The 27355-nt window shown below is 48.9% G+C and overlaps 3 protein-coding genes and 1 pseudogene across 9 annotated transcripts; 1 reads left to right on the top strand and 3 right to left on the bottom strand.

The window, feature by feature from the left end:
* Positions 1-72: 72 nt before the first annotated feature.
* Positions 73-5510, bottom strand: LOC120602938 (NADH dehydrogenase [ubiquinone] 1 alpha subcomplex subunit 6). The gene is made up of 3 exons (XM_039863309.1): positions 5334-5510; positions 1322-1437; positions 73-314 (listed from the first exon to the last, which is right to left on the bottom strand). Exons 1-3 carry the CDS (start codon positions 5470-5472, stop codon positions 183-185), a joined length of 387 nt encoding a protein of 128 aa, XP_039719243.1. The 5' UTR covers positions 5473-5510; the 3' UTR covers positions 73-182.
* LOC120603047 (uncharacterized) lies at positions 1166-1284 on the bottom strand (annotated as a pseudogene).
* A 217-nt stretch (positions 5511-5727) lies between the features above and the next one.
* LOC120602935 (uncharacterized) lies at positions 5728-20722 on the top strand. 7 transcript variants are annotated; one of them, XM_039863303.1, is made up of 10 exons: positions 5740-5888; positions 15161-15564; positions 16226-16264; positions 16852-16895; positions 17422-17738; positions 19229-19402; positions 19533-19571; positions 19829-20005; positions 20224-20263; positions 20532-20722. In XM_039863303.1, the coding sequence occupies exons 3-10, from the start codon at positions 16233-16235 to the stop codon at positions 20651-20653; spliced, it is 945 nt and encodes a 314-aa protein (XP_039719237.1). In that variant the 5' UTR covers positions 5740-5888; positions 15161-15564; positions 16226-16232; the 3' UTR covers positions 20654-20722. The 7 variants fall into 7 exon arrangements, with proteins under 7 accessions (XP_039719236.1, XP_039719233.1, XP_039719235.1 ...); XM_039863302.1 differs by lacking the exon at positions 20532-20722 and having other exon boundaries at positions 5728-5888; positions 19241-19402; positions 20224-20525; XM_039863299.1 differs by lacking the exon at positions 20532-20722 and having other exon boundaries at positions 5728-5888; positions 20224-20525.
* A 1296-nt stretch (positions 20723-22018) lies between these two features.
* Positions 22019-26485, bottom strand: CYP2D6 (cytochrome P450 family 2 subfamily D member 6). Its single transcript, XM_039863286.1, has 9 exons — positions 26187-26485; positions 25329-25500; positions 24513-24665; positions 24265-24425; positions 23641-23817; positions 23316-23457; positions 22919-23106; positions 22362-22503; positions 22019-22270 (listed from the first exon to the last, which is right to left on the bottom strand). The coding sequence occupies exons 1-9, from the start codon at positions 26373-26375 to the stop codon at positions 22092-22094; spliced, it is 1503 nt and encodes a 500-aa protein (XP_039719220.1). The 5' UTR covers positions 26376-26485; the 3' UTR covers positions 22019-22091.
* Positions 26486-27355: the final 870 nt, after the last annotated feature.

Raw genomic sequence — 27355 nt, 5'->3', positions numbered from 1 at the left:
AAAGAACAGGTGGTGTGTACACCCTGCCCCGCTTGTTCAGGCAATAAGTGAGAGAGACTGCAGAAACAGAGCTTCCCGTTGGTTCGCCAGTGGAACCCTATCATGACGTGACCATCATATGCCGAGTTTATTTGTGCTCTAAAGTGTTTAAACATTAACATGCACCTTTCCACTGAGTGACTTCATGGGTCGTGGCCAATGTAGAACTTGGACAGGAAATCCTTTGGCCTTGGCGTTTCTGTTTCATGGAAGAACCGCATGATATGTGTCCGCTGCTTCCACACATTAATCGTTTCCTCCAGTTCCATTTTTCCCTGCACAAGTGAGGGGAGAGGTCTTCAGTCCAAGCGGCTGAGTAAAAGGAATACGACACGGAAAGCTGGCATTCTATGCTCTGGCACTGACTTGAGTCACTCTGGGTAAGTAATGTACTGTCTAAACCACACTTTTTGCATCAGAAAAATGAGGTGGTGGCACTGAATGATCTCTGAGGCCTTTCAAATATTCTTTTAACTCTGTGGCTAACTGGTCTGAGGAGAGACGTCCAGGTCGGCAGGCCCCAGCCCCAGGATGCCTAACCTGACTGGCTTAAGTTACATTTCTGCTTAACATTTCTCCCACGTTAGTTACTGGTCCATGCTAAAGCTCCCATCGGTGCTAATGTGACCAACTAGAGAGAGAATCGGGGCCAGGATTTGACCCCATTTACACAGGACTCAGGCAACCAGCCTACCTCTCCTAGCTGTAAGCTGGCAACCAGGTGAAGCAGTAACTTCTAGGGATGAGGTTCAAGAAGAATTCAAACTTCCCTCTCTACATCTTTTTTTTTAGTTATAAAATACAAGTTCCAATGGATTTTCCCTTGAACCATCTTGCAAACTACCTAACCAGGTGATAACCTCCAAGTTCAACTGTTTCTTTGAAACACTAAGTAACAGCTGCTGATCCAGTAGTTGCTTTTAAAACCTGGAGACAAATGTTCATCTGGGAAGACTGAAAAGCTCTGGACAAGTTAGCTGCTCTTTTATTATTACTTTTTTTATATTCATTCATTCATTTATTTTACACCTACAGCACCTGGTCTTCCTAGGTGGTCTCCCATCCAAGTACTAATAGCTGCTCTTTTATTATTACTTTTTTTATATTCATTCATTCATTTATTTTACACCTACAGCACCTGGTCTTCCTAGGTGGTCTCCCATCCAAGTACTAACCAGGCCCAATCCTGCTTAGCTTCCGAGATCAGACAAGATCAGGCACGTTCAAGGTGGCATGGCCGTAGATTAGCTGCTCTTTAAAAGGGTCAGGAAGGGTCAGTTACCTTAATGACCAGAAGATCCACCACCCTGGGGTCTGTGACGTGGGCATTCTTCATAAACATATCTCGGACTTTATCCCGTCCCTGTTTCACAGAGATATCTAGCTGGAACAGGTTCACTAAAGAGAACACATGATTCAGGGTAGAAATTATATGGTTAAAGCATGTTTTTAAAAAATTGAGCCAATGGATATTCATATTCACCAAATATTAGCCAGATCCTAAGGTGGGTGCTTGAGGGTGTGAAGTGTGAGATGTGGTGCTTGTCCCCACGGAGCTTAGTTGGCGGAGACGAGACCACCGCATTTGAGGGACAGTATAGTGTAGCTCAAGGGTATGATCAACCTGGGTTCAAATCCCAGCCCTGTCCTATCAGCTCTCTGTGCCTGAGTACATTTCCTGATGAGGGAAACGAGGATAATGATACACATACGACTCCAGAGCTGTTATGGGCATTCTAAGACAATGCTGAGCTTAGAGCAGAGCTTGGCATGGAATAACTTCTCAATAAATGTTAGCATTATTATATGGAACATTTGGCAAAAGACGATGGTTGAAATTAAGGTAAAATGATGTGTAGCTTTGTGCACGGACTTAGCATTGAGGGGCGCTGCTGAGGGTTTGTGCAGGTAGGGAAGGCTTCTATCCAGCTAGCGACTACTGCCATATTAGGTTATTGGGGCAGGAGAGAAGTTTATGCTGTAGCTCCTGGTCTCTGGGTCTTAAATTCTAATCGGAAGGGCTGTTATTCATGAATGCAAACATAAAATCACAACATTCATCAACCCTTTATTAAGTCCTCAAATAGTGGCCCATCTCTGTGACCTGGGACTTCAGATGAGGCATATGCATGCCTTTTGAAAATTAGGTTTTAGTCATTTGTAGCGCCATCGCCTGGAAGTTAGCCTTCAGTGGCTTTGCTGAAGACAAGGGCATGAACAGGGCCATGTGTGGTAGGCAGAATAAAGACAGAAAAAGGGGCACGCCAGGCTGAGGGGACAGCATAAACAAGGCTCCCAGGCTAGTGCGAGCACTGTGGTGGAGGAAGAAGACCAGTGCGCTCAGTTGGTGAGGACACCTTGTGTTGTGGTTACTCCCGTGACGTGTCCATTCCATTCTACAGAATTATCACAACCAGCTCTGAAAACCACTATATTTAGGGCGAGTTAGTGACAATCGACAAAGCTTGAATCTTTATACTCATAACTTGAGAGAAAAACAAAGCTGCTGAGGGAAGGACCATGCCATGCTGCAAAGACCACAGAACACTCAACAGCGGCAAGGTGACAGAAACTGCACCCCAGCTTTACAGGTGACAGCGGCCAGGGGGCCACTCACACTAGAAGGGGCTCAGCAACCAGCGGTGTGCTGGTGTGGGCTCTCACGGGGAGCCCACTATACACACCTCTCCCCGAATCTGCCTTCACGGACTTCACTCTGGTAGCTCAAAATCAACCTTGGTTGGAGTATTCACACCATGGAAAACGATAAACATTATAAACGTAGGTTTTCCTCCAGAGAGTTGATTGTTAAACACTACAGTATCATATTAGGAATTTTAGAAAACAGCAAAGAATAAGACGGATACAAAAACATAAACTAATGTGGATCTTGGAATTTAGAATCTTGCCTCTTGCGGGGAGGGAGGCCTAGGGCACTGTGGGGACTTTCCTGAGGTCATACTACTGGGTCCCTGGCAAACTTGGGCCTGGAATCCAGGTTATGTTCTGTTTTTTAAGATTTACAACCAGAGCTTTTTTAAGGATAGAAATATGAGAAATCTTTCCCTGCTATCAGTACTTTCCTTTCCTGCATTTTTATATTAGAATCCCGCCCAACCTTGGGAGAAAAAAACAAGGCGCCTTTAGGCACACTAGGGGAGCTGGTGCCCATCATCCCCGTTCCTTGTGACCCTGAACCACACACCAGGGCACTGGGTGTATGAATTTTCTCAGGAAAGTGTCACATGTACAAATGCAAAGTTTTGCTTACAATGTCAGTTCACAGATCCCTGAGTGCCCATCCTCCCAGGTTAAGAACCCTTGTCTCTAGAGAGACAAATTCCATAGCTTTATCCTAGACTCCTTCCTCCCATCCTAACCCCCTGGTCACAGCCCTCCACCAGAGAGAGAGGCTGTGGGAAGGCAAATAGGAACAGCCTAAGCTGTAGCCTGCTGAACTGTCTGGGCTGAATCAGTGGTTCTCAGACCAGTGGCGATTTTGCCACCTGCCCACAACTAGAACACCTGGCAATGTCGGGGAAATTTTGGGTTGTCACAATGAAGGAGAAAGTGCTACCGGCATCCAGTGGGTAGAGGCCAGGGAAGTTGCTAACATCCTACAACGCACAAGATAGCCCGACACAACAAAGAATTATCCAGTACAAATGCTGCTAGTGAGAAACTCTGGTATAAATCGATTCCAACTGTTCTCTACTTCCTGCTCCTTTCTGCAGCAAGAAAAGGTTCTGGGCATTCACAGAAGTAATGCTGCACCAACATTATGTTTTAAAATATCTTAATTTGAATACACACTCCACACATACTTGCTCATGTCACTCCCCACACCTATTATCCATCCACCTGTCCCCTGAAGGCATTTGAATTTATAGGCCCTGAATTCACTCAAGTTTCTCTCTGCCTAGTATACTGTAGGTTCAAGCTCCCGTTATCAGCAATCTCTCAAAGAGCCAGCTTGAGGACGGGATGTTGTGGAGCAGTCACAGTTTCTACACATCAAAGGACTGGGTTCAACAAGCAGGCTCCTGCTAGAGTAAGTCCTATAAATAACAATGATGATAATAAACACAAGAGTAACAGCCAATATTTAATGAGTACCTAAGTGCCAGCCCCTATCCTAAGCACCTTATGTATGTTCACCTATCTAATACACTAACTCTCTGAAGAAGGTACTACTATCCTCATTTTACAGATGAAGAAACTGAGGCACAGCGAGATGAAATAACTTGCCCAGGGTTGCACAGCTTGTAAGGGGTAGGGCCTGGAGCTAAGTCCAGCAACCACCACATTCTCCTGCTTTTCACACCCGGCAGGGAAGTGGCAGCCCTGAAGGGGGCTATGGTGCTCAGCTCCCTGAAAATCACCTTCCCCCTCAGACTAGCCCTGATGGTCTACATTAAAATACATGAAATCAACAAAATAAAATACCCAGTCCCTGACATCTGTACTGCCTTGACAGTTTAGATGGAATTTTCCCCAACCTTTCTTTCATGGGGTTTACTGGGCAGCACTGAGGGCGGTGCCAAGATAAGAAAACAAAGTCTCTGCACCCAGGAGTTTATATTTTAATCAGGTGAAGATTGGTTCCCTGAGTGACATCTAAGTGATTGCGGGGTTCTGAAGTAGTAGACGGCAGGACAGCAGGGGGTGGAACAGAGTTCCTAAGGGGCAAGTAGAATATAGGAAGCAAGAGCTGGGAGCCCCTAGGGATGTGGGGAGGACAGCTCACTGGAGGGTCTGGAAAAGGCACCGCTACTGACTTATGAATGACCTTGGGAAAGTCATTTCCCTTCTTTGGTTCAGTTTCTGTTTCAGTGGGGGATGTGGGAATCAGATGATCGGGCAAACCCTACAGCTACTTTGGTTACACACGTATTCCACGCGCATCTGTAAATATATTCTGGGATGCTAGAACTGACTTTGTATTCCAGATCCACCACGCGCTAGCTCTGGGCCTTGGGCGCGTCACTTCGCCTCTCGGTGCCTCAGTTCCCCCCCTATAAAATAAGTATGTCACTGACAGTCCCTGCTCCCCCTCCCAAGGTTTCGGTAAGAATTACGGGGGAACATGGGAGCCAAAGCGCCGAGGGCGCCTAGGAGCGCGGTGCGAACGCTGGACACGGTTGGTCATACACGGGCGCCGCCGCTAGGTCGGCTCCACCAAGGCCCGGGTGACCCTCTTCCCCTGAAGCTCGGCCAGGGAAAACTCAGAGGCCGGGACAGCCGCGACCTTGGGCTGCTGCCTCCGGGGCCCTGCGAACGCCGACGCCTCTCACCGGTGTTCGGCACCTCCCGATACCAGGCGCGGTAGAGCTCGCGCACCCTCCGTTTGGCCTCGTCCATGTTCCGACTGAAAATGGGCTTCACCGAGGTGCTGGCCGCAGCGGCGACGCGGGGAACGCCGCTCGCCGCCATCTTGCTAAAGAAACCACCTCCGCACCCCTCCCTTTTCAACCTGCGAGCGCAGCCCTTTTCTCATTGGCTAAAACCGAACGCCACGCCCCCAAACTCAGTGGGTGGGCGAGATCGGCCGGCGCGGGCTGCGCATGCTCGCTCGCGCAAACGCAAGCTCGCCCGTTGGACGTCCTGCTGGCGATGGCGCCGCCAGGGGGCGCTCGGGCCCCAGGCTGGCCGCTGACCGCCGGACGCTGGACCGCGTGCTGGCGCCGTTGGCGCGGGGCAGTGGAGCCGCCGCTTGGGCTCGGGCGTCCTGCCCGCGAGCTGGCCGCGCCGCTCCTGTGGTAGCGCCCTTTGGCACGCTGGCCGAGCCGAGCTTCCCCTGTCAGCTTCCGGGGCGGAGACCGCGGGCCGTAAGGTGACGGCTGCGGCAGGTAATGGCGCCTGGGGTACCGTGGCGCTGACCTGGCCCCTCTGCGGCCCTCCTGCAGTTCTTCTCCCACTATGAACCAACTCTTTAGAAGCGCGGTGTAGATGTGAAAGCGCTTTCCTGGCCTTTGTTTCTGGGCGCTTTTCCACTTATGGGGGCGGGGGTGGGTTATATCATTAACCCTATTTTGGACAAGGATATTTCCATCCCAAACTCTGGATCTCTGTAAAAATCAGCCCAGAGTTTTGGAGCTGGGAGGAGACTTAGAGCGTCCATTCTGGGTATTCGTTTCTTTCTTGGCATTTTCCTGCTGAGATTATCTCTGAACATGAGGGCAGCTTACAAGTGTGAAGGAAAAATAACAACAACATGACAGGCGGTGCCTTAGCTAGAGTTACCTAGTCTTGCGTTATCTGATAGATCAGGTAGGTATTGTGAGCATCCCCATTCACCAGGTGAGGAAACTGAGGTGGTGCAGAGTCTAGATCACTTGCTCTGTTAGGTTCTCCCCGCTCCACTGACTCCTGCCTGGGGTTCAGGGTCTTTTCTGAAAGTGCAGTTGACAGGTAGCTTGTGAGTGTTGGAGAAGGAGCAGGGGCCAGGGCTGAGCTGAGCTCTGAGTCTGGGGCTAGCATGGAGTATGGCCCTGTGTCTAGCCCAGTCTTTCCCATCTTAAAGGTTTTAAATTTGAGATTTTATTCTCCCTTTATTACCTTTTAAAACGCATTTGCACGTGTAAATGAGTTATACAAAAGAAAGCATGTAACATATGTAAATGATAAAGCATGATAATAAAATGGAAACTTTTGAACCCTGGTACCCAACTTAAGAAATGGCAATATAATTAAGGTTTCTATAAAGCATGCTATGTACCTCGTAACCACTGTTTTAAGCTCTGAAGGCACATTACCTTGTTTAAGCCTCACAACACACCTGTGAGGTAAGTGCTGTTATGCCCACTTTACAGCAGCAAAAACTGAGACACAGACTGAGTTGCTTTGACAGCATTGGTTTGAGATCCAGGTAGCTGGCTCCAGAGACTGCGCTCTACCTCTGATGGCACCTATACGATATCTACTTGTGTAATTCTAACCTGGTGCATGCTCCTGCCTCTCCAGGAGTAACCACTATCATGAATTTAGTGTTTAATCTTCCTTTTCATTAAAAAAAAGGGAGGCCTCTAAAACAACCCACAAACTGGGAGAAAATATTTGCAGATCATATATTTCATAAAGGACTCGTATCTGGAATATGTATAAGGTTCTTACAACTCAATAATAAAAAGACAAATAGCTCAATTAAAAACGAGCAAAGGTGACATCAAATGCTGATGAGGATGTGAAGTAGAAGGAATTCTCAATCACTGTTGTTGGTGAGCATGCGAAATCATATGGCCGCTTTGGAAGACAGTTTGTCAGTTTCTTACAGAACTAAACATTCTTAACATATGATCCAGCCATCACACTGCTTGGTATTACCCAAATGAATTGAAATTATGTCCACAGAGAATCTGCACATAGATGTTTATGTTAGTAATTGCCAGAACTTGGAAGCAACCAAGAAGTCTATTAGCGGGTGAATGAATAAACTGTGGTACGTACAATGAGATACTCTTCAGTGCTGGAAAGAAATGAGCTATCAAGCCCTTAAGACATGAAGGAAACGTAAATGGATATAACCAAGTGAAAGAAGCCAGTCTGAAAAGGGTACATAGTGTGTGATTCTAGCTATATGACATACTGGAAGAAGGCAAATGGAAAGATCATTGGTGACCAGAGGCTGAGTTGAATAGGTGCAATGCAGGGTTTTAGGGCAGTGAGACCATGCTGTACGATACTGCAATGATGGATACATGTCATTATACATTTGTCCAAACCCACAGAGTGAACCGTAATGTGAACTATGGACTTTGGTTGACAGTGATGTCAGCATAGGTTCATTGGTTGTAACAAACGTACCACTCTGGTGGGGGCTCTTGGTAGTGGGGGAGGCTGTGAATGTGTGTGTCACTGGTGTGTGTTGGGGGGAGGGTATATGGGAACTCTGTATTTTGCATTCAGTTTTGCTGTGAACCTAAAACTGCTCTAAAAAATAAAATATTTTTTCACTGGAAAAGGATTCGAATAGCTATTTCTCCAAAGTAGATATAGAAATGACCAATAAATACATGAAAAGACACCCATCATCTTTAGTCATTAGGTAAAAGTCAAAACCATAAGATACCATTTCTCACCAAAAATACCCAGAATAAAAAAGACAGTATCAGTGTTGGTGAGGAAGTGGAGAAATTGGAATCCTCATACGTTGCTAGGAATATAAAATGGTACAGCCACTTTGGAAAACAGTCTGACGGTTTTTTAAAAAGTTAAACATAGACTTACTATATGATCCAGCAAATCCAGCCCTACATATTTACCCAGGAGAAATGAAAACAGTTTTCCACACAAAGACTTGTATGCAAATGGTCATAGCAGCATTATTTACAATAACCAAAAATAGAAACAACTCAAAAGTCCATCAGGTACATGGACAAGAAAAAAAAAGTAGATAAACAAAATGTGCTGTATTCATACAGCAGAATACTCTTCAGCCAGGATGCTACCTGGAAACATTATGCTAAGTGCAAGAAGCTAGACACAGAACGTATATCAAATGATTCCGTTTATACAAAAGGTTCAGAAAAGGCAAATCTATACAAGCAGAAAATAGATTAGTGGTTGTGAGGGGCTGAAGTGGAAATGAGTAGATGTAGCGTGATGTTTCTATTTAGGCTGATGGAAATAATGATAATGTGCAACTTCGTAAACACTAAATTTAATTGTAAAATGTTAAAATTAATTGTACACTTAAATAGATGAAGGATAAGGTAAATGGTATGTAAATTATATCTCAATAAAGCTGTTGAAAAAAGTCTCTGATGATTTTCAAATATGTAGAGTCCAGTGTATTTTAATGATACTTTCTTGTTCTCATCACACTAAAAAAGAAAATCTCCTACTTGTCCTTATTAAAAACAATGATTTTAGAAAATTGGGGAAGGACAGCGCAAAACAGAAAGTAAATATCCTCTATAGAATTAGAGGCAATGTGGTGATACGGTGAAAAGAATTTAGAGTCAGTCCCTGATACCGGTTCCAAGCTGATGTCAAGTTTGCCTTTAACAGAAGTCTTGATTTCTCTGGTGCCCAGGAGTGCAATTGCTCGGCCATATATTTGCTGCACATTTAGTTGTCGAAGAAACTAGCAAATCGTTTTCCAGGGCAACTGTACAATTTTACATTCCCATTAGTAAGGTGTGAGTGAGATCCAGTTTCTCCACATCCTCTTTCTGCATTTGGTACGGCAACAGCCATTCTGTAGCGATATCTCGTTTTAATTGCATTTCCCTAAGGGTTAGTGATGTTTTAAACAGCCTTTCACACACTTATTTCCCATGTTATAGTCTCTCTAGTGAAATGTCTTTTCATATCTGTTGCCCATTTTCCAATTAGATTATTTGTTAACCTGTTGAGTTTTGAGAGTTCTTTATACATTCTAGATACTAGTCATTTGTCAGATATGTGGGTTGCAAATATTTTCCCTCACTCCATAGCTTTATTTTTAATCTCTTCAACAGGATTTTTCACAGAGCAAAAGTTTAATTTTGACGAAAGCCAATTTATAATTTTTTTCCTTTTATGGATTGCACCGTTGCTGTCAAATTTAAAAACCTTTTGCCTATCCTTAAGTCCAGAAGATATTCTATGATTTAAAAAAAAAAAAGTTTTATGTTTTTCATTTAAGTACCTGATCTATTTAGAGTTAATTTTTGTATAAGGTGTTAGATTTAGGTGAAAGTTCAGATGTTCAATTACTCCAGAACCATTTGTTAAAAAGCCAGCTTTTCTCCCTCGAATTGCTTTTGGACCCTTATTAAAAGTCAGTTGATCATATCAGTTGGTGACAAATTCTCTCAGTTTCCCTTTATCTGAGAATTTCCTGATTTTCTCCCAGCATTCCTGAAGGATATTTTCATTGGATATGAGTCTGGTTTAACAGTTCAACACTTAAAAAATTGTTCCTTCTGGCCTCTCTGGCCTCTGATGAGAAATCAGCTGTCATTTAAATTGATTTTCCCATATAGGTATGGTGTTATTTTTCTCTGGCTACTCTCAAGATTTCTTCTTTAGTTTTTAGAAGTTTGACTATGATGTATCTTGATGTAGACTTGTTTGGATTTATCTCGCTTGGGATTTGCTCAGCTTCTCGGGTCTGTCATTTTATGCCTTTTACAAAATTTGGAAAGTTTTCTTTCAGCGTTTTTTTCAGCCCTGCCCTCTCTCTCCTCTCCTCGCACGCTGCTTGATCTTTTTAAGTCCCACAGCTCTCGGAGGCTCTGCTCATTTTTTCCTCAGTCTGTTTTTTCTGTTATTCAGATTGGGTAAATTCCACTGTTTTATATTCTAGTTCGCTGGTTATTTTCTCTCTTTTTGGCCTATGAACCCATTCACTGAGTTTTTTTATTTCAGTTCTTGTTCTGAAATTTCCACCTGGTTCTTCCTTATATTTAACGTTTCTCTCAGGAGACTCTATTTTATTTTGTTTCAGGCATGTTCATAATTGCTTGTCGAAGCATGTTTATAATTCTATCATATCTGTCATCTTGCTGTTGGCACCTAATGACTGTCTTTCGTTTTTCATTCCGTTTTAGATGCTCCTTGTTTTCGGTATGATGAGTGATTTTTCTATTGAAACTCGGGACATTTTGGGTATTATATTATGAAGCCCTAGGTCTTAAGTAAACTTTCTCTTTTAACTGGCTTCCTTCGACACCAGCAGGGGAAGTAGACGAGCTTCCTTGTTACTGTGAGTGGGGGTAGAAGTTCAGGTTCTCCACGCAGCCTCAGTTGACACTAAGGGCTGGGGGCCCTGCCTAGTGACTAGCTCCCCGCTGGTCTTCCCCTGATGCCTCTCTGGCTGGCGGGAGTAGGAGCGCCTCATTACTGTTCCTCCTCCCTGGCCTTTGCACCCACACCGTGGGAGCGAAGTTTGCCAGTTCCTACAAAGCATGGGCCTAAGAGGTCGTCAGGAGAACAGAGTAGTGGACAGGACTCGGGGACTCTGGCCCTGGCACTCATCCACTGCGTGACTGTGGCATGCCTTTCCCAGACATTGCGTGCATGGTGTTCTCTGCCACCCACTGAGCCAAATACAGAGGACATAGAGAAGATAGACATGTGGTCCCTGTCTTTATGAAGCCTTGGGAATGCAAACGCTCCTGGCATCTGGGCAAAATTTTGGATTGGGGCTGAAGGGTAACAATGCCTCAGTTACTTGCTATTCATTTCTCACTAACTTGAAGAGTCGAGGGCTTGGAGTTAAAATTTTTGTTTTAAGTCAAGAAATAGGCCATTTCACTGTTTCTTACACATTTGAGTTCGTGGACTGAGCTTTTGGGGAGGAAGGATTTTATTTATATATCTGAATCCTACCCTACCTGTTGTGTTGCAGCTTGTCCTTTTCACTAAATGTCCCCAAAATGATTCTGTCAGGTTATATAGACCTGCCTCATTTTAGTTCCGTCATTTTTTGATATGGACATACCATATTTTTGTTGGTCCTCTATTCATAGATCTGGCTAGTTTCCAATTCAATGCAATTAAAAACAAAGAACATCCTCATTCACATCTCCTTTATGCCTCTTTGAATATTTCTCTGGAATAGAGAACTAGAAGTAGAATTGCTGAAGCAAAAAGGTACGTACATTTTAAGTAGATATTGCCGAATTGCCCTGTCACTCACTGGAGGTTGAAAGGTCTGGCTCCTTATACCCACTTCGGTATTTAATTTATTGGTTTCAGATTTTTGCCAATGTAAGGGGAGAAAGTAATAACTCCTTGTTGTCTTAATTTTCATGATTACCAATGAAATTGAGCTTTTTATGTGTCCACTTATATTTTTTCATATTCTTTGCTTTTTTTTCCTATTTCATTGTATTACTGATCTGTAGGAATGCTTTATATAGTCTCTATATTAATCCTTTGCCATATATTCTGCAAATACCACATTCCTTGTTTGTTTTCAACTTTGTTTCAGCTTTGTCATATAGAAATTTAAATATTTATGCAGAATAAATATTTGTGTCTTATTTAAGGTCTCTCTTAAGGTTACAAACATGTTCTTTTAAAAAATACTTAGATTTTTTTAGCATTTATCATTTTATATTAATCTAGATTTTTGGTGCATTTTAGTAGTATAAATAGAAATCAATCTTTTTTAAAAAATAGATAATCATTTATCCTAACTCCTTTTCTCATATAAGCAAAATATGTATTTATCATATTCTAAGGCTCTAAAAACATACGGGTCAATTTCTGTTCCATTGAGTTATCTATTTTAGTCAGTACCACCCAATTTTAATTAGGTGTATTTTGGTATCCCTAAAACAAGTCTTATTTTTCAAAAATTTTTGGCAATTTTGTGCATTTTTAAAACTACATTAATTTTAAAATCAGCTTGTCACTTTTTAAAAAATAATCTTATAAGAATTTTGATTGAGATTGCATTGAATATAGAAATGACATCTTTATGCACGTGAATCTTCAAAACAAGGAACACAGCATGTTTTACACATAGCATGTGTATGTGTATTCGGTCCCTAACAAAACACAAGCCTTCTGTATTAGGGAACAGAGCATTTGCTATTCACAGAGCATCTTATACCTGTTTCCCACACTCATTCTATTTTCTGCTGTGTCTAGCCTACTAGTAAGCCCATCAGTGCGTTCCTAATGCAGTATATTGTATTTTGTATTCTAGAATGTTTATTTATTGTTATGAACAAATTACCTGAAAACTTAGCAGCTAAAAACAATAAATATTTATTATCTCACAGTCTGTGTGGGCCAGAAATCCGGATGAAGCTTGTTAGAGTGTCTCTGGCTTGAGGTCCCATATGAGGTGGCTATCATAGGTTCTTGGTATTTTCATATGAACTTTAGAAACAGCATCTCGATCTCGACAACAAAAAAGTTTGCTGGGATTTTTATTGCTGAATCTTTAGATCAATTTGAGGGTAGAATTGACTTTTTTTTTTTTTTTTTTTTTAGAGTTGACATCTTAACAATGTTGAATTTTCTAATCCATGACCATGGTATATCTCTTCATTTATTTAGGTCTTCTTTAATTTCTCTTGGTAATGTTATGTACTTTTTAAATATACAGGCCATCACACACATCTTTTGTCAGATTTCTCCGGAAGTATTTCATATTTTTGGTATTATGACAAAAAGTATTTTTAAAAATTTTAATTCCCAATTGTTCATTACTATTAAATAGAACTAGAATTTTTATTTTTAGAGTGGTTTTAGGTTTACGACCAATATAATCGACTTTTGTAATTGATCTTACATCCTTCCACCTTGTTAAACTGTAGTAGCTTTTTAGATGATTCCATAGTTTTATATACAGCCATGTTGTCTGCAAATAAAGACAATTTTACTTCTTCCTTTCCAATCTGGTTGCCTTTTACTTCTTTTTTAACTTAGTTCACTGGCTAAAACTTCTAGTACGATGTTGTATAGAAGTCATGAGGGCAGACATCCTTATCTTATTTCTGAACTTAGGGAGAAAGCATTTAGTATTTTACTGTTGAGTATATTATTAACTCTAGGGTTTTCATAGACATCCTTCATCAGGTCGAGGATGTTCCCAACTACTCCTAGTTTGTTGAGAGTTTCTTCAGGAACAGATGTTGATTTTGTTTAATACTCTTTATACATCTATGGAGATAATCATATGATTTTGCTTTTTCAGTCTGTTAATATGATGAATTATATGGATTGATTTTTCAATGTTGAACCAACCTCTTGCATTCCTGAAGACAAACTCCTTTGGTAATGATGTATTATCCCTTTTATATGTTTAGGTTTCAATTTGATAAGATTTCATTGATAATGTTTGTATCTATATTTATAAGGGATGTTGAGCTGTAGTTTTCTTTCAATCTTAGTCTGGTTTCGGTATCAAATAAAGCTCCCCTCACAGAATGAGTTGGGAAGTATTCTCTCTTGCTTTTCTGGAAGAGTTTGTGTAAAATTTATATTCTGTCTTCCTTAAAAGTTTGGTAGAATTCACTAGTGAAGCTAAACGAGCTTGGAATTTTCTTCGTGGGAAAGTTAAATAAATTCAATATCTTTAATAGATAGATATAAGATTGTTCAGGTAGTATAATTCCTCTTGCATGAGCTTTGGTACTTTGTGTCTTTTAAAGATTTTGTCCACTTCATGTATATTGTCAAACTTATTGGCATAATGTTCAAAAGTACTCCCTTATTATTATTTTACTATCTACAGAATCTGTGTCAAAGTCATCTTCATCATTCTCGGTATGGATCATTTGTGTCTTATTTCTTTTTTTCCTAATCTAGTCTACCTAGAGGATTATATACTTTGTTGATCTCACAAAACCAGCCTTTGATTTTATTGATTTTTTTCTATTGATTTTCTATTTTCCATTTTATTTATTCCCACTCTGATCTTTATTTCCTTTCTTGCACTTATGTGGGTTTTATTTGTTCTTTTATTTCTATTTTCTTAAGGTAAAAACTGCAGTCATTGATTTGAGACCTCACTTTCTAATATAGGTATTTTAGTGCTATAAGTTTTCCTCTATGTACTGCTTTAGCTGAGTCCCCCCAATTTTGATATTTTTTCATTTTCATCCATTTCAAAATACTTTGATTTCCTTTTGACTTTTTATTTTACCCATATGTTATTTAAAGGTGTATCGTTTAGTTTCTAAATATTTTGGGACTTTCCAGGGACCTTTCTGTTACTGATTTCTAATTTAATTCCATTGTGGACAAATAATGTACTTAGTCTTTTAAAATCTATTGAGATTTGTTTTATGGTTGAGAATATGATGTATCATGGTTAATGTTTCATGTATATGTGAAATTCAGGCATTGCTCAGTTTTAACCACCCATAGTTTTATAATTATCATTTAGTTACATTTATAGTAATTTGGAGAGGGTAGAAATTATTGTCTTGAATTAGAAGATATCTATTTGATGTCTTCAAGCATCTCAAAGGAAGTCTCTGCATCCTGTTTATCTTTCTATCCCCTTGGTATTATTCCTGGCCCAAAATGGGAGCTCAGCAGACTCTGGTTGTATGAATGAATGACACTTAGAAATTGTCAGGCTGTGTCCTTGTTTTTGATTCAGAAAACATGCTTCTTGTGTTATGTGACAAGACTGAATCTCACACACCTTTGTGTCTCTGTGTCCCTACAGGACTTCATACAGAGCTTGGCACATTGTAGGTGCTCAGGTGGTATCAACGGCATTGAGCGGAACTGAAGAGATGCCTGCAAAGGTGCTGCCTCTGACTTGGGGAGGTTTAAAGTCATCATGAGGCGATCGACATACTGCTCTGGCCAAGGGTGGAGAGGGCGTCCTGTCATAAAGCTCCCTAAAACGTGATGTCACACACAGAGGCCACTCTCCTTGCAAAAGGGAGGGGCTGTACACTGGACTCCCAGACTTAACTGGCTCCAGTGCCCTTCTCAGGCTCGGTCCTGGGGCCTGGAGGTGAGTCGGCTGCTGGACACTGATATGATCGAAGGATACTCTGCAGGTCACTGACGTCATCAGGGTTGGCATAGCTGGAAAGTAGGCTTGAAGGCTCCCTCAATAAGGTAAGAATTGTCTTTGACTCCTAGCCTACGTTTTTGGCTTCCTTCCCTACTTGGCATCACCTTTCTCCCCCTCTTCTCTTCTCCCTCAGGACTCATTTTCACCCCTTTCCTCCTTTAAACATCCACTCAGAAAAAAGGGGGGGGGTTTCCAGACAGGATGTTTCTAGGAGGCTAGGGATTTCTCCCAGTACTCCCCAAATTATTCTCGAAATATTGAATAACCCAGAAAGCACTTTAAAGTTTTGGAAGTTTCTAGTCATTATTATTTACTATTATAATGTTCTACCAAGGCCTGAGAACTGAGAAATGTCCAACACAGCCTCACCTTTCTCTTTAATTCTACCCCAACCCCCTTTTCCCATTCGGTGCCCTGGGACTTAACCTTTTCAGCTCTGAGGGCATTGGAACCATCTTTTGTTTGGCACCCTGAGGTCTTAGGAGGAATTTCTAAGCATTTTCTGAGCTCCAAGGGTTAGCCCACTGCATCCTGAGTTCGACCTCTGTTTGTGACCAGCAGGCCATCCCCTGCTGAGCCCTGCCGGTGGGGTTCCTTGCCACCCCGCCCCCACCCCAACGTGACTCCTGCAAGCCCTGTGGTTCAGGAACACGGGGCTCCTGGGCCTGTGAGAGACACTGACTGTTGCCCACCTTTTCTTCTTAGACTGAAAATGGTGTTCGGTCTGTGCCACCAGAGAGAGAGGTAATGTTTAGGTGGGCCCTGTCACCGCATCCGGATAACCAGGAAAGGGAAACCCCACTTGGACCCAAGAGGAAGGGAAAACAGGGTTCTCCGTGCCCCTTTCCCTGACTGTTACAATGTCCCTGGAACTCAGGGTCCGGGTAGAGGGCCTGGTCCTGGTGGGTGGAACATGAATCTGTCAGCTCAGAGTGAGGAGGACTTTGAGGAGCTGCGGGGGGTGGGGCTAATCCAGCGCCAAATGCGCATCTCTGAATACGAAGCCAAGGCCTGGTCCCTGCCTTCTGGCTGGAGGGCCAAGATGGACCCAAGGAAGGAAGGAAAGGAGAGGGGCAGGGCTGGGGGCCCCTCTGTGCTCCAGGCTCCACGTCTGGCTTTGGAAGTGGCAGAGGCGCAGTCATGCCGGCCAGTCAGCAGGGAGCCCAGGCCGAGCCCCTGCTACCTACCGCGGACAAATGTATCCACCACAGCGTGGACGGGCTGCGCCCTGACGGAGCGGATCCTGGGGCCTGGACTGGGGAGGAAAGCTAGTCCTCACCGGGAGGGCACGAGAGACCCCAGCCTCACGTTCAGCTCTGCTTTCTTTCCAGGCTCTTCAAGTCCCTGTACGTGGTGCAGATCTTCATCCTCGCAGGTGAGGGCCTGGGCGCTGGGGAGGGTTGGGGAGGGCGGGTTGAGGACACCGGCTCTTCCCTCAGAGCCACCCCAGTCTCCAGCTTTCCCCCAGGGCTCCCAGAGGCCCCCTCCCGAGGCTGCCACGTACCTGGCTCCCCCGGGGCTGGCCACACTGCTCAGAGCCCCGGCCGGCCTTTTTCCTCCCTTCCTTCCCTCTGCACCTTCAGAGTGAACCCAGGATTTGAGCCCATGTCTAACTCTAAAACCCACTCTACCCCCCGCAAAGAAAACCCTCCACAAACAGACCAAAAAACCCACACAACCTAATTATGTCCCAAAGCAATGGTTTTCAAAGTTTTGCTTGTATATCCTTTGAAAAACTATATATCCCCTCACCCATTCTAAGTTAATATCTAATACCTTTCATCACGAGTTTAAATAGCTTAAAAGGATATGACTTCCGGCATACTGTAAACACTGACACTTTAAAATGATCACATCGCTCTCGGAAGTGTTTTTACTGGTCTTTCCTCTCCTCCCTGCAGGAGGGCTGTACTACTACTTGCAGAGGTCCGTAGAGAAAACAGCCCCTGCCCACGAGGTTGCTGGGGCGTCCCTGCAGGTAGGGACCTGCGACAGGGCCCGGAGGCTGGGACTCGCTCCTGGCCCTCAGATGGCCAACCAACGCGTGCGTGTGCGTGTGCGTGTGCGTTTGCGTGTGAGAGGGTTCTGGAGACATTTCCTGCTTCCGGCAAAGAGTCGAAACCCAGGCCCCACCCCTTGTGGGCTGGCCATATGGTCACCTCAAGGCCCCGGGGCAGTGGCCTGGATAAACGCAAAGGAACAGGTGGCCCTAGTGCACGTGAGTAGCCCTGGAGTGTGGTTCTACACTCCTGTGTGGGGTGGCAGTGAGCAGGGCACCCGCCCGGGGTCGCATACCCTCCCTGATTTTGCAGATCTAAGAGCCTGTGGCGGGAGACCCTCCCCCGGCCCGCGTCGGGGGAACGCGGATGGTTGCCGGCTGCCCACCGAGGACCACGTGCTGGATTAGGTGCTGCCCATCTGTTATGTCATTTAAACTTCGCAGCGACCCAGCAGCTCCCACTTTATAGGTGATGAAACTTAGGCTCCCTTTCACTTAGATAAACACCGAGCGCTGGAATCGTTGGACCATGTGGTACGTGTGTTTAGTTTTCTAAGAAACTAACTTTTGCAGAGCGGCTGGCGCCCACCTTGCGTTCTCACCAGCACCCAACGCGAAGTTCCAGCTGTTCCATGTCACCTCCAGCCCTTGCCTTTCTTTTTAGCCATTCTACTAGGCGTCTGTCATAATTTGCATTAGACCAATATTGAAGATTTACATTTTAAAGTCATGTCAATAGTATTCGGAGCCACGTCATGTGGTATACCGAGTTTACTCTTCTCTGCGCATAATTTTGGTTTTGCCTTTTTTAAAATTTTAGTTCGCTCTGTACCTATAATCTCTCAAACTCTCAAATACCAATCTCCTTGCAATACATTTAGACAAATTAGGTGATTTATCAGCGTCGCCATTTTCACGGAGACATAGTCGCCTGGAGGCCGCGTCCTCCTGCTCCGGTCCGGAGCGATGCCCACGAGGCCGCTGCTCAGCTGGGCTGGGCTCTCCCTTCACTGCCCCACGTCGCTCTTTAATTTTGGTGGCGCACAAGCTCCAGTCGCTTCCTGAGGGGCAGTCTTATGATATTACATGTCTGACAGGGTCTTAAGTCCTACTCGACCAAGAGTTGGCAAAGCATAGAATTCTAGACTAGAAATAATTTTCTCCCCGATTCTGAAGATTCTCGTTGTCTTCTGGCTTCAAATGCTGGTATGTAAAAGTCCGATGCAATCGAATTTCTGAAACAGACTTTTTTCTTTGTATCTCCGGAAGTTTGTAGGTTCTCTTTGTCCTCACTGTTCTGTAATTTACTGACATAACCTGGGGTGAGTCTCCGTCATCCATTGTCGTGGATGCTTGGTGAGTCCTTCTCTGCTGTAGACTTATGTCCCTCATCTTTAGGAAGTGTCTTGATGAAAAACGAATGTATTTCTTTGGTATTTCTCCTGCCGGCCCAGTCCGCCACCTGTTCCCTGTTTCCGAAAGATCTGTGATGCGGCCGTGGCCGACCCTTTCTTCTCTGTTCTCTCTGGGGAAAATTTTTTTTCAACTTTATCTTCTACACTTTGAATTTTCCAGTCCCATTATCATATCCTATTTTCACTTTTCAAGAATTAGAAGTTGCCGTTAGGCTCTAAAATACAATCGTTCAATTCTCGTTTCACGAATGCCAACTTTTATATTTCTAAAGACGTGGTCGCTTTTTGTTTGAGGTTCTCCTTCAGTCCCCAGTAGCCTTAGGTGTCCGTGTGTGCAGATTTCACAGCTTTCAGATGTTGCCGCAGCCTTCCCTCCCCCTCCTCCCTCTCCTTGTCCTGCAGCCCGTGGAGGAGACCTTGAGGCCGGTGTGGGGGCCGATGAATAAGTGCTACCCTGTGACTGCTCAGGTGGGTAAGGGCCGGGGCCCTTCTTCCCCTGGAGTGGGGTGACTGTCGTGGGCATACTTGGTAGACACAGTGAGAGGACAGGCCGGCCAGGGAAGGGCTCCCGGCCACTCACAGCTGTTTCCCTCTGTAGAGACGCAGAATCAAGAGTGGGAAGAAGCCAGCCCCTAAGGTGAGTGAGGCCTCCCGCCGAGGGGCCGGGGCTGGGGCCCTCTCCCGTCGGAGCCCCGTGAGGCCCAGGGAACCCTGGCTCATGGCTGGGAGTCCCCGGCAGAGTGGCAGGGTCCCCTCCAGGAAACCGGCCAACCCTACCACAGCTCGAGCTGAGAAGGGCAGGACTTCCCTGGAAAAACAAAGTGTGGAGAACGGGGAGGGACGGGGCATTCTGCGGGCCCCTCGGCCCATCCTACGCCCACCTGTCCCTCCCAGCAGGCTGTGACCCCCGAGGCAACTGGAAGACCGAGTGATACGGCCCCCAAGGAGGAGGCCAACAGCCTGTCGCAGGATGACGGGAAGGCGAGGTCTCCAAGGCTGGAAGCAGCCAGCCCCATTCGCCCTGGGGAAGAAGCGGCTGAGGAGGCGGCGGCAGAGATCCCAGGCTGGACGGTAGGGAAGCCTGGCTCCTCAGCTGGGACACCTCGAGGGCGTGGGTCCTTCTGGGAGCCCCAGAACACTGCAGGGTGGGGCTGAGGGGAGCGGACATGATGTGAGCAGAGCGCGTCTGAATCCTGGTCTCCCCCAACTTCTTGCGCAGTGGGGCCTCAGCTTCCCCACCTGTACAGTGTAGAGCCACCCCGTCCTCACTGTGCCTTCTTCCTTCCCAGGGAGATGAGAAGGCCCAGAAGGAGAGTGCTGTATACCTTGGTAAGACAGCCAACAGCACCCTGCTCCGCACAGCCTCCCTCCCTAACCTCGGCGACCCTGTAGAGGTCACAGATTCCCGGCTGCTCTCAGACCCTCCTGTCCCGGGGAGGGGAGATGTCCAGGCAGCCAGAAGCCCTGACCTTCTGGAATGAGCCGCCCTGCCTCCTGCACCCTCCCCACGCTGGCGGAGCACCTTGCGCCGGTGCCGCCCTGGGGAAGGCCCCTCCCGCCAGAGGGCCCACAGGGCGCGCCTGTCTGTGCTTTGTAGAGGCCTCTGGAGTGGAGAGCGAGGAGGGAAGGTCTGGGGGCTGGGTCCCCCAGCTCCTGAGGAAGCTCCGGCTGGACTGGTTCCCAGCTTCTGACGTCCCCAAGACTCCAAGCCACGAATGACAAACCATCCAATAAATGCATAAGGTGCTGCCTCTGTGGCCTCTTTGCAGGGCCTCGAGCCTGCACAGACCCAGCATTGTTCTGTCCACACTCCCTGTGCCGGCCGGCTGCAGGAACGCCATCTCCTGCCACCAAACCCTGAAAGTGGATACACTGGAGAGGCCGAAAGGGCCCTGGCTGGCCTTCGGACGCTGAGCCCAGGGACAGACCATGTTCCCTGAATTCCAAGGGCTGGGGAGCATCTTGTCTTGAGGGCGTTTAGAATAGACACTGGGGAACCTGTCAGGGATGCTGTTGGGTGGCATCCTCTAACCAGCAAGGCTTGGCTGAGTGGCTTCTGCTCTGAGCATCTGGGGACCCCAGGCTATTCCCTAAATGCACCAGGGGATACTCCCAAGACTCAGGTAAGCAGCCAGCCATTAGAAACCTGGGGTGCTCTGCCGAGAACCAGTCACTTGTGGGGTGGGCGCAGGTGGAGGCTAGTGAGGTCACAGCCCCAGAGCTGGAGCAGGAAGACAGGACCCACTGGCCATCCGGTGCAACCTTCCCATCGGCTGAAGGGGAAACAGAAGCCCAAGGTCACACATGTCATGGCGGAGGAGGAACATGAGGCAGTGTCCAAGTTCCTCATGTGGCCGCCGCCTCCTGTGGCTGCCCCACTCTCACACGGGACCGAGGTTTGACCCCTGTCCCTAGGGCATGCCTGCAGCCCATGGAGGCTCATTCCCTGCCCCCCTGGCCAAGCCTCCTGAGAGCCCGGCCTGACCTGGCCACTCAGAGAATGGCACCCGGGGTTGGAGCCCAGGTGAGTGTCCTTCAGCTCCAGCTTGGCCATGAGGCAACTCTTACCCGACGAGGGCCAGGAAGATGGCCAATGTGACCTTGGGGTAACTGAGAGGCTCAGGGAGGTGGCTCTGGCACCTGATGACTGTGCCTGGGTGTTGACCTGGCACATCACTTCCCAGCCTCCCTGAGTTCCCCACTTTTTGGGGCACCGTAGATGAAGTGGGCTGAGCTGCTGGCCTGTGGTGTGGGGTGGGTGGCGTTGGGCCTGCGATGTGGGCGTCCAGGCTGAGGGAGGCCCTTCCCGTCCCCACCAGGGCCTTGGCTGATGGCTCTTAGCAGCCTAGAGTCGCTCTTCCCAGCAGGAGCCAGGACCTATGTATAGAGTTTGTCACCAACCTGAAGAGCCAGTATTAGGTCTCTGCGAGTGACAAGCGGGTAAGCTGTCGCTTTCTGAGCTTCAGTATACCCATCTCTCAAATGGGGCTGAATGCCAGGTAAGGCTGGATGTGGGGGAGGCTGCCGAGGCCCCATCACTGCCAGGGGCTGGAGAGGGGCCCGGGTGGGACTCGGAGGCAAGGCTGGAGCCACCGGACTGGTTTATTGTACGCCAGGGGCCCCAGCTGAGGAGCAGGCCAGGGCCTGGTGTTGCCCTCTAGCGGGGCACAGCACAGAGCTCGTAGGGGGCCGGGGTAATCAGGAGGCTATAGGCGCCGTGGTCGCTGGGGCGGGGCTGCCCCGCAGGCACCGAGAAGCTGAAGCGCTGCAGGAGGCAGGTGAAGAAGAGGAAGAGCTCCATGCGGGCCAGGGGCTCCCCGAGGCATGAGCGGCGGCCTGTCGGGGGAGGGGCTCGGTGAGCTTGGGGCCTGGGTCACCCGTCCAAGACCCCCCGGGAGAGGCCGTGAGCCGGGCACGATGCAGGCACCTGCTGAGAAGGGCACGAAGGCTGCCTGCTTGACGAAGTGGCCCTGGGCGTCCAGGAAATGCTCAGGGTGGAAGCAGAAGGGTTTCTTCCAGAATGTCTCGTCCTTCAGCACCGATGACAGGTTGGTGACAAGCGTCGTCCCCTGGCAGGAGATGCCTGACATGGGTGGAGTCTAGGCTGGAGGATGCCAGGACCCCTGCCACCACACATGGGACACACACTCTGCCTGGTGCACACCTGTCCCGGCACCCTCTGTCCCCATGGCAGGGCCAAATGACTCACTTCTCATGGGTGCCCTCACTGCCACCCATCCCTGCAAACATGGGCTCCCCCAACACACTGTGGCACATTTTCCCCACTGACTGGGGGCTCTGAATGGATAGGGCCAGCCCTGCCTCTGCCCTTGTTCCCGCACCCGCCAAGACTGGGACAGTCCGTGCCTGTGAAAATGAGCGAGTCACTTGGGTTCCAGTCCTGGCCCCACCTGGCAATGGCCGTGTTGGAGCTACCAGATGGCAGGCAGTGCTGAGCTGGGGTAAGGAGGGCCACAAGCCTACCTTGGGGATGAGGAAGCCCTGCACTTCAATGTCACGGGATGTCATGTGGGGCACGCCCAGTGGGATGATGTCCCCAAAGCGTTGAACCTCATGGATCACGGCCACGGTGAAGGGCATGTGGGCTTGGTCCTCCATCTCTGGTAGCCGTACCTGCCCTATTACCTCATCGATCTCCTGTTGGACACGGCCTGGGCAGACAAGCATCCCCAAGGGTGGCTCTGACTTCCTGATTCCGGTGTAGGGCTGTGCCCACGTGGAGGAGGAGGTCATTCTGACCTCAGAGCTGGGCCCCCGCCTCCGCTTCGAGCTCCTGGTAGCTCAAGCAAGCTCAGGGGCCCCAGGTTGTCCCTTTCCTCCCTCACGCACCCCCAGCCCCCAACACCCAGGCTGGGCTTACGCTGCACATCTGGGTGTAGGATCATGAGCAGGAGGGCCCAGGCCAGCGTGATTGAGGTGGACGCAGTCCCAGCAGAGAACAGGTCAGCCACCACCAGGCACAGGTTCTTGTCATTGAAGCTGCTCTTGGGGTTCCCCTTGGCCTGGGCGATGCATAGAGGGTGGGCTCGGGCAGAGGAAGGCCCACAAGGGCCTCCCACTCTGCACCCAACAGCCTGGGTGCCTATCACTGTGTGATACACAGGCCTCGCCTTGCCTGGGCTCACCTCACAGGGCCCTCAATTCACAACCCCAGGCCCTGTCCCTGGCAGCTGCCCCTCACCTACCTTCTCCACCTCGTCTAGGAAGGCATCAGTCAGGTCTCGGGGTGGCTGGGCTGGGTCCCATGTCATCCTATGCTCGTCAGCCAGCTCATTCAGCAGGGCTATTAAGGCCTTCTGCGCTGGGAAGACCTTGGCGGCCAGCCCCGGGATGTTCAGGAGCACCGGGATCACGTTCAGCACCTGTGCAGGCCACAGACGCGGGACCCTGCATGGTTGTTCCTGTGCTCAGGTGTTCTTCTTGACCAGTTCAGGTCTCAGCTGCCTTCAGGGCGTCGCCACCATTGACCTGGTTCCTCCCTAAGTGCTGGCCTCTGCCCTCTCTCTTGGCTCGGGCTGCTAGAAGGATAAACCTAAACTCCACGTCTCATGTATTCTGTGGCTCCCATAAAGGAAGTACAAGTTCCTCAGCCCTCTCTGGGGCGGCCGACCCTGGCCGGGCTCTCCTACCTCTGTTCCCTGCGATTCCCCACCCCGCCCCAGACCTTTCCTCCTCTATGCAGTGGCCTCTCTTGGAATGCCCTTTCTCCAACGACCCTCTATAAATCCTCTGACGAGGCCCACTGCAGGGAGCTGGCCTGCCTTCGGGAGCTCGCTCGGCAGGGGCTCCTCGTCATCTCCCTCTCTGACCTCACGCAGGAATCCCGACTCTTCCTTTAGTCCGTCCTCTAATAGGTCCAGCAGCTTGAGGAAGCGCGGGTCGTTGTACTCGAAGCGGCACCCAAAGATGAGGGAAGCGATCGCGTTGCTCACCGCTTTATTCAGCAGGGCTTTGGGACTAAAGGGGCGTCCTGGGAGAGGACGGCGTAGATCAGGGGCTCGCCTCCATCTTTCCCAGCCTCTCCATCCCTGTCTCCTGTGTCAGGCCCAGCACTCACCGGCCTGGTCAGCGAAGGCGGCACAGAGGCAGGTGGCTTCCTTGGTCACCCACTGCTCCAGTGACTTCTTGCCCAGGCCGAAATTGCGCATGGTGGACACGGAGAAGCGGCGCTGCTCACGCCAAACGACCCCATAGCGCGCGAGGATCACTCCTGGCGGCGGGAAAGCAGGCGTGGCCCTGGGCTCGCCTCTCCTCCCACACCTTGCTCACCTGCTCTCCTGTCCTCACTCTTCCACCAGGAACAGGTCCAGCCCCGCCTCTTGCCAATGAGCCCCGCCCATTTACATAGAAGCCCCGCCCCACCTCTGCTCACGGCCCGGCCCCTTTCGGTGCAGGCCCCGCCTCCTAGCCCCTTCGCACTAACTCATCCTCCATCCCACAAATTCTGCCCACTTGGACACCCCCTTCCAGCTGGGGACAGGTCCCATTCTCTGTCCACCCACATTGCTTGCCAGCTCACCTCTGCTGGGAGATCTTGGTCCCACTCTGCTCTGCCCACCCTGACCACCCTCTCCTTCAGGGACGGCCCTGCCCACCCCTGCCCCGCCCACACTGACTTCATCCTCATTCCCGCCCACCCTGATGTCCTCAAGGCTCGCTGTTGCCCTGGCCGACCCTCTCTCGGAAAGGCTCTGCCCATATCCTTCTCCCCCACCCTTGGCACAAGCTCGTTCTTCCACCTGTCGCCCTTCAAATTTGCCGACTCTCCTCTGCACGCACGTCCACGAGCCTGCCTCCGCTTGACCCTGCTGGGTCTTGAGTCACTGCTGTCCCCATCCCCGCTGGGCTGTGGTCTGCCCCCTCCTTCGCTTGCCTTGAGAACGCGGCCCGAAACCCAGGTGCTTGTAGAGGGGCACAGGTGGGCGGTCCGCCGTGTCCTCGCTGCGGTTCACCAGCACCTCGCGCACGGCCGCCGGCCCGTTGACCACGACCACCGGCGTCCAGGCCAGCTGCAGGCTGAACACGTCTCCGAAGCGGTGCCGCAGCTGCAGGCGGAAGGTGGAGGATGTTGGTTAAGCCGGGTCCCAGTGTCATGGCCCTAGCTGTGGTGGACTCCTGGGCCGTCAGCACCCACCCAGCTGGTGCAAGGATTTCATGTGGTCTTGCAATTCTATCACATCTTCTGTGATGGAGGACCTCACGTTGGGTCAGACCGCCCAGCTGACTTTGCAAAGGTCACCAAAATTGTCAGTGGGCCAAGTTAGCAGCATCCCATTTTGCAGGTGAAGAAATGGTCCATTGAGGTGAGCAGTGAGGCTGGAGGGCCCACAGCAGCAAAAGATTTGAACTCAGTCACTATCTATCTCTCTCAACCTCGACCTCCTGATTTAAATGGGGTTCATGACCTGACTTCTCTCCCCCATTCTCCAGACCTTTCCTCATGTAAACAGAAGGGATCCCCGCTTGGGCTCACATAATTTAAGTGCTGTCTGGCTGGATGCCAAACCAGCTGCCAAGTTCCTCCCCCTCCTCCAGGCCTTTGCTCTCTCTGACCTTTGGAAAATCCCAACTGTCCTTCGGGCCCCGCACAAATGCCCTCCCTCGTGAAGCCTCTCAAACCTGCCTCCTCTTCCCAGCTCAGCAACTTGCCCAGCCTGCGGCTTCACCCACCACCCAATGTCTGTTGTGAGGTGGGGCCCCAGGATCCCTGCTGCCGATCCAACCTCCTCACCTGGTTAACACAGCAAAGCATGTCCCGGAAGTTCACCTGCAGCAGGTTGCCCAGCCCAGGCAGTGGCATGGGGCCTGGTGGGTAGCGTGCAGCCCAGCGTGCACGTCGGTACATCAGGTCCACCAGGAGCAGGAAGATGGCCACGGCCATGGCCAGGGACGCCAGTGCATCCCCAGTCAGTAGCCCCATGGCTACCTCAGTGCCCACTAGGCTCCTCCGGGCACACTGCCACCCCTCACCGCACCAGGCCCCTGGGACCAGGCCCGGCAGAGGTCATCAGTGCACCCTGAGGGTTTGCCCAGCCTGGGCCCTCTTTATAAAGGGAGCTGAGACTGGCCTTTGCTCTCTGCTGAGTCACCCTGTCAAGTGACTGTGCTATCAGAAGGTACAGGGAGGGGGCAGAGAAGGTCAGGTGAAGTTATGGCCGCAGATGCCTTGTCTCTCCTGTAGTCTCCAGGGGCTTTCCAAGAGTATGGGGAGGAGACAAGAAGCCCAGCTCCCACCAGACTCTTCAGCTTTGTGTAGGCTCCAAGGAAGAACCAGGGATCTTCAGACTTGTCCTGCCACCTGCTTGTCACATTAGGCTCACAATGTGGTCATAGCGTTGTCCTCAGAACGAGTCCCTGCCTTTCCATATGTCACCTGCTGCCTCCTGAGGGGCCTTTTCCTTTCAGGTTTGTTACTGGCCCTCAGATCAGCATTATAGTGACGTCACAGGTATCAGAGGGACCACAGGGTAGGGGGTGAAGTTCTCAGTGTCCTCTCACCTCACACAAGCACACTCAACACACGCAAACCATACACCCACACGCGCCACCCACATGCTCACATACTGACACAATCACACATCCACAAAACCACACACACTTAACACATTCACTGTTTACACTCACCTGGACACCCAGCACCAAGTCGCTTAGTCTTAGTTGGCCCGTGGTTGCCTAGACCTGACTGACCCCCACCCCCGCCTCGAGGCTCAGCTGGCTCAGCTTCCTGGGTTTTGGTCTTGTCGTGGCAAGTTTGACTCTGTGGTCCCTCAAGGAAAGATGCAAACCTTAGTACCACCCACACCAGAGCGTGCCACCTCCAGGCCGGGATTGTGGCTTCCAGGCCCTCCCTCTTGCTCAGCCTCTCATCCCCTCTAGGCAGAGGGGTGACCATATCACTCC

This window comes from Pteropus medius, unplaced genomic scaffold, assembly GCF_902729225.1.
Source record: "Pteropus medius unplaced genomic scaffold, Ma_sr-lr_union100, whole genome shotgun sequence".
NCBI lineage: Eukaryota > Metazoa > Chordata > Mammalia > Chiroptera > Pteropodidae > Pteropus > Pteropus medius.
The sequence above is the reverse complement of the archived record's forward strand: the minus strand, read 5'-3'. Positions and strand labels throughout refer to the sequence as shown.

Excerpts from the sequence above, each read along its gene's own strand:
- CYP2D6 (XM_039863286.1), bottom strand. The coding sequence starts at position 26,375 with ATGGGGCTACTGACTGGGGATGCACTGGCGTCCCTGGCCATGGCCGTG. Across the intron at positions 24,426-24,512 it reads CGCCTTCGCTGACCAGGCCG|GACGCCCCTTTAGTCCCAAA; the intron begins GTGAGTGCTGGG and ends GTCCTCTCCCAG. Across the intron at positions 22,504-22,918 it reads AGGGCTTCCTCATCCCCAAG|GGGACGACGCTTGTCACCAA; the intron begins GTAGGCTTGTGG and ends ATCTCCTGCCAG.
- LOC120602938 (XM_039863309.1), bottom strand. The coding sequence starts at position 5,472 with ATGGCGGCGAGCGGCGTTCCCCGCGTCGCCGCTGCGGCCAGCACCTCG. Across the intron at positions 1,438-5,333 it reads TCGGGAGGTGCCGAACACCG|TGAACCTGTTCCAGCTAGAT; the intron begins GTGAGAGGCGTC and ends TGTTCTCTTTAG. Across the intron at positions 315-1,321 it reads TGGATCTTCTGGTCATTAAG|GGAAAAATGGAACTGGAGGA; the intron begins GTAACTGACCCT and ends TCACTTGTGCAG.
- LOC120602935 (XM_039863299.1), top strand. The coding sequence starts at position 16,233 with ATGGTGTTCGGTCTGTGCCACCAGAGAGAGAG. Across the intron at positions 16,265-16,851 it reads CTGTGCCACCAGAGAGAGAG|GCTCTTCAAGTCCCTGTACG; the intron begins GTAATGTTTAGG and ends CTTTCTTTCCAG. Across the intron at positions 16,896-17,421 it reads GCAGATCTTCATCCTCGCAG|GAGGGCTGTACTACTACTTG; the intron begins GTGAGGGCCTGG and ends TCCTCCCTGCAG.